General features: G+C 38.7%; 1 protein-coding gene and 1 pseudogene across 1 annotated transcript; both read left to right on the top strand.

Annotated features, from left to right (window-relative positions):
- Positions 1–453: 453 nt before the first annotated feature.
- Positions 454–1446, top strand: LOC149241624 (uncharacterized). Its single transcript, XM_089370598.1, has one exon. It carries the CDS (start codon positions 454–456, stop codon positions 1444–1446), a length of 993 nt encoding a protein of 330 aa, XP_089226724.1.
- Positions 1447–3705: 2259 nt separating this feature from the next.
- Positions 3706–4591, top strand: LOC149241623 (uncharacterized; annotated as a pseudogene).
- The last annotated feature ends 1703 nt before the right edge of the window (positions 4592–6294 follow it).

Below are 6294 nucleotides of genomic sequence, written 5' to 3'. Positions count from 1 at the left end.
CAAAATATATTAAGCCACTAACCGTATTAGACTGGATATGCACACGACATGGCAATAATCATCAAATATCCAACATCTGGAAAGCTGTTATCGATACTATACCTCTGCTAAGGGAAGGGATCACATGGCGTATCAAGGAAGGGAACGCAGTTCGTATTGGGGTGGACCCATGGGAACACCCACAGATTACCTGCTGACCTCATCAGACATCTCCATGACAGAGGAATTACTCATATCAAGCATATTGGTGATCGAGCAAACTCTTCATTCCTCCAGCAGGCTTGGTTATCCGCCCGAGCATTAGAACTACCTCGACATTGGATAAACGAATGGAAGGAATATATTGCTGCCCTCACTCAAGCACAAATCAGACTCACAGAGGGATCTGACGAGATTATCTGGGCTTTTGCCAAACATGGTATCTACACTCCAAAGCTGGGATATCTTAGACTCATGGAATCTTATAGGCCCCCAGACATTCAACCCACCTGGAGCGCGATATGGAAGCTTAAGGCAGCCCCTCGGACGAGACTTCTGATGTGGAATATATTATTTGACAAAATTCCCACTGGTACTAATCTCATGAAGCGGTCTTTCTACGGACCTTTCCGCTGCCACCTTTGTCATAATGCGGAAGAAAGCACAGAACACTTGTTTCTAACCTGCAGTTCTACACAAAATCTTTGGCAAACCCTGTCATCACATTTCCCGCATCTTAAAGAATGGCATGGGAATAACCTACCTGAGGCATGGACTAACTGGTGCCTCGAGCACTCTGGTAAAGCTAAAAACCTGCCTTTGCTGGCATGCTGGGCTGTCTGGAACGCTCGTAACCGGGCAATCTTCAATCTCAAAGATCCTCACTGGCCCTCTATCATCCTTCATACGGTCGCTGATTACAACATGCTACCTGAAGAAGCCCACCCCGCCCCACCGCGCATTCTCAGACCTGTGCCCATCGATAAATCTAAACCTTGGGCTTTTTTCGATGGATCAGCTCAAGAAGATGGATGCGGGGGTGGAGCTATTCTCCATCTCGATGACAGGCATTGCTATAAGCTTCAAATCAACCTTGGTAGAGGCACTAATAACTTTGCAGAACTTAGCACAGCCAAACACATCATCCACTTTGCCATCCATAAACATTGCAGACACCTACAGATATTTGGAGACTCTAAAATTGTTTGCAATTGGCTGAATGATGCATCACATTGTCATGCTTTTTCTTTGAGGCATATACTTGATGAAGCAAAGAGATTGACTACTTCATTTGAATCTTTTGTTTGCCATCACATCTACAGGGAGCAAAACACCGTTGCAGATCAGCTCTCCAAAGAGGCAGCGCACAGAATAGGTGAAGATTGGTGGATCCAAGAGGAAGTAGATGGCACCTTTTATCAGTACTATCACCGCCCTTTTGATGAACAGATGGAAGATGGGCTATAAAGCCCTTTCACTATCAGTTTTGTTTTTTGATTATAGCATGTAGATAGACACTGTTAGATAAGAAACAGTACAACTTTTTGTTTATATTCAGCAGTAACATATTTCTCTCTGCGAAGAGACAGTCACAATTTTGATCACAGTTAGACTTTTTTGAAAATGCTCCCTGCGTGGAGATATCTTGCTTATACGTTTATCAGTTATTATGAACTCGACAGGCAACTGCCTGCATATGAATATGCTTCGGCATCTGCAAAATGTAATTTCTTAATATTAATGGAAATTACGACTTTTTCCCAGGGGAAAAAAAATATATTGTTGTTATTAAAGAGAGAAAATAACCTTAATGAACTCCATTTAAAGTAGAAAAGAAATCTACCACATTTTATTTACATGCACATCAAAAGTTCCTCTTCATACTATCATAGGTGTTGTGATTGTCTCTTTAAATATTGTGACAAGCCCCTTTAATCTTATTTGATTAGAGATGAATTCTAACATAAAATGTTTCTCTTTGTAATAATTTGCTATAAGAATTGCTAGTTGCATAAATAAATGGGTCTCTAATCCCTGATTTTTATCAATCTACCTGACTTCAGGGACTAAGGTTGCAGAATTGTATTAATAAGGAATATGAGTGAGATTTTTTTTTTACAAGTTGATTCCAATTACCAAAATTCTAGAGACCGGAGTTGGTAATAGGATTTGTTTTCATATTGTTTATATCTTTTTACACTAAAAACATATGGGAGAGATAAATGAAACCGATATCCCAACACCAATAATATAATTTGAAGCCAGTATCCTATATTTCTTTTATGGTAACGCCAGCAGGTTCAGGGGACATCCAAAGGGAAAATGATCATGCTGCAGGCTACAACTACACCCTTGAGTTTCTATGAGTCTTCTTCAAGGTAGTTGAGATTTCCTCTCCAATAATTTGGCTTTGTTATGCATATTATCAATGAAACTGGAACTTTCATTCCCACTTAGCCCATTTTCAAAAAAGTTCTCTCCTTTTGATTTCACTAGTTCAAAATCTACCACTCTGGAAACCATCCCTTTCAAAGTAGTCTTAATGAAGAACCATCCTTTAGGACATGGGACCAACCAACTCGTCCTATAGCAGTTTTCATTCTGCCAAAGTTAAATAAGGAGTATTTAGCAATAAGGATTATCTTCCTGTAAAGTGTGTTACAGTGTTAAAATTGTGCATCTGAGTGTATTTCGTATAGATAGGCTGAATGTCCCATGTGTAGGTTCGATCAAGGCTTTGTGAAGTTCAAATTATTTGGTATACTTATTATGAACAGGTTGTGTTGAAGGTTTTCAATAGAAAGAATTGAGAAACCAAGCATTGTAGGGAAGATTTCTGAGTTGATGCCAAGGAAAAAAATGATTTGGAGGAGTTAAGCCGAAATGCCGAGTATCGAATCACTCCTACGTGCATTAATATATTTGAGTTAGTTACCCTTGACCTTGAGATAGAATGAATATTGTAATTGATGGCTCTCAAGTCCGAGCACTTGCTGGCGTTCATTCAGAATTTGCTTGATCCATGCTTGTATGTTTATAGCTACTCACGCATGGATTCAAGGTTATATGGCATACATCCTATTCGAATATTTAGGAGGGGTTACAGTTTATTTTCTTTTGAGGAAGGTGCTCTATTTGTAGCCCTATATGATAAGCTAACCTCTAAGGTTGCAGTACACAAGTTTGATGATTCTTTCCATAAATTAGATTTGACAGGGGTAGATGTGGGTCTCGATAAATTTTTGGCATGGGAACTGTAACCTAGATGCATCTGATACCGGGAAAAAATGGAATTGATCTTGATTGATGATACAAAAAGGGTTAGGGTGGTGGAACTCCATCAGCAACCGATGGTGAAACCTAGGCTACCAATTCTTCCTTCACCTGCTTCAGTAGCTCTTGTTTCTGTGGATGGATCATTTTTATTTGTCTTTGGCAAGTCAGACAACATTGAGGAAGTACTAGAAGCTATTTACTTTTCTGTCATGGTGGAGATATATGTCTTGGCTGATGTCATGAGCTACTTGATGACCATTCCCCTAAACAAAAGAGTGAGAGATTTGGGAGAGCTTCAAGATTGGAATCTTGTTGATGTTTCCTTGTGTAATTTTATGGGTAAAATTTCAACCTGAAGGACACAATTGGTTGTTGTGGTTGGTTAACTCTCTTTGGCATAACATGAAGGTTGAAAAGAATTACAGATAAAATCAATATGTTTAAAGAATAATGACGAAGAACAAATCAAGGAAATATTCCACAAGAGTTGGTAACAGTGAACAAATATGCCCCAGTTCTAATAGGAGACGCAAAAAAATCTTGTCATGATCTTGAAATGAAGGAAAGAAAAGTTGCAGAATTGATTACTTCCTCTGCTCGAAAGCATTAAATTTTTCATGTTTCTACCATCCTTGTTTCTCCCAATCGTCAAAATATTGGAGGCAACAGTGCCATAGCTGTAAATGCCAATACAGAGTTGGGTGATGACATTTTTCAAGATCTGAGATTAGCATTTTCTACCATTGATGACCCATGCATTGAATGAAAGAAGCACGTCCATTTGTCATGGGGACAATATTTTCGCCCGTCTTTCATATGTCAAAGGATGGTAGCAGTGGAACTACAACAACATGTACAATTGATCAAGGTGAACTTATGGTCCATAAAAGGCATCTGCTAAAGAAAAGAAATGAGAACAGGGATTCATGTGAAGAACATAAAAGGAGTGTAATAGATACTTCTCCAAATTCAGGTGACATACGAAAAGAAACTTTGACCAGACTTTCTACTGATGTGGTAGAAGCAGTGCAAGGGTCTGAGACAAATTCGGGTAATCTTCCTGATGATGATCTTGATGGTTTGAAAACAGCTTTTGATGTGGCTCAGAATGGCATTGAGTGGCCTCTTGATGATCAAAATGCATCAGATGTTCATAGGCATGGTTCAGAATCAGTCCAGGAAGGTTTGGTTAAGTTTAGATGGGGCATCCTTGTTTCTAGCAATGCAACAAACTAAATTGTTGAAGTGCAATGATGAGGCCAGCCAAGAATCCAGAGTTGTTGATGAAGATGATGAAATCAATGATTTTGATCCATATTTATTCATAAAGAATTAGTTTTGCAAACCAGTGGTATTGATTTGGGGTTCACCCCAACAGTGGTGGTTATGTAAGACATCATCAGGTGTCTCATCTTGGAGAGTTTACCAAGAATTTTTTTTTCATAATATATTCAAGAAACAAATTAGAAATAGAGAGAAAAGGAAGCTATAGCAATTAGCGAAACTTCATTACAAGTAACCTGCTTTGATACATTGTACCTTTTGTTCTCCATAAAATCCTAAAGAAAGTGATCAGGAATGTATGCTTGTTTTCTTTAAGTTGTGCAAAAGCTAGACCAAGAATTTTACCATCATTGCAGCTTCAATGACATCAGTGAAACCAAGGAATGCTTAGACAAGCATGACCTCCTTCTAGTGTCTGTTGTATGCCAATATAGTATGTATGTCCCATAGGTGATGACATCGAGCAGCAAGGGATGTCGATGGGTCCACAAATGCTTAAAAATACAACAATCCAGTTCCCAAAAGATATGAGAGATGAAGATCGTTGGCAAGGTGAATGAAAAAGCCTAATCATCAATGTCTGATCATGAAATCTAATCAATTTTCAAAGTATTAACCTCATGGAAGTCTGTAGTTGTATTTCAATTATCCACAAGCTTATGTTCCTAGGTTGATGGATCCATGTTTGAAGGGATTTTCTCTTGTAAGAGGATACATGACAAGTTCTACGGGTTCAAGATTATGAAAATCCTGAAATCACATCCCATAAAGAAGCTTAGCATTAATTTCTGTATAGTCAACAAAGGTCCTAATAAATGTAATATAAACTCATCACGCTGTGTTCTCACATTGGTGCTCTCATTTAGGAAGTTCTCCAAAACTTTGAGGATTAGAGAAGCAAATGCACAGTCGGTCTCCACAATAGAAGATCGACATATGATGCCAAGCTATTTTCATATGCCAATTTCAAACGACAAAAAAGTTGAAATTGCGACTCTATGGTGGTACACCAAAAGAAATCAGGGTTATGTTGCATTAACTCCAAGAAAATGGTATGTTAGCAACCTTTGTATCATCCAGAAGATGATGATGCGCCTATATGTGCGTAAGGGGACTACTTGCAGGATACAGCCAAGCTCTGCGCTACCTCCAATTTTTACCAAGATAATCTCCCAGTCGGACTCTAACTGCCTGATAGAATAAGGACATCCGGCTAGGGATAACCAAAAATGTATAATGAATAAAAATCTGGAACTTAAGGGACAAACAAAGCACTTGTGATTGATCCAGAGGATATGGACCAGGTTGGGCTCCAACATCTAAGAGGCAGAGTTCAAACAACACGAAGACTTCGATCAGAGACATCAGATCTCATATAAACACCCTGAAGGGAGAAAAAAAAATTCTAAGATTGCTAAGTTCCCTGATGATTTTTTTGTTGCAGTCAAGATGCTAGATGAAAACAGAAAACAGACAGATGATGAATTTCATAGTGAAGTTGAACTAATGAGCAAAATCAGGCATCCAAACCTCGTGTCTTTGTTGGGTTTCTGTGTCCATGGGAGGACAAGGTTGCTAGTATAACATCTTATGCACAACATTTCTTTGGAAGCACACTTACACGGTCCATCTCATGGATCTGCACTTACATGGCATCTGTGAATGAAGATGTCTTTGATACCACGTGAGGCGACTTAAGATCTAAAAATAGGTGCAAGGTGGACTTTGGATGGAAAATTTGAAGAATCTATATAT

This window comes from Pinus tabuliformis, chromosome 8, assembly GCF_031772625.1.
Source record: "Pinus tabuliformis cultivar Carrire ecotype Pingquan chromosome 8, CPIR1, whole genome shotgun sequence".
Classification (NCBI taxonomy): Eukaryota; Viridiplantae; Streptophyta; class Pinopsida; order Pinales; family Pinaceae; genus Pinus; species Pinus tabuliformis.
The sequence above is the reverse complement of the archived record's forward strand: the minus strand, read 5'-3'. Positions and strand labels throughout refer to the sequence as shown.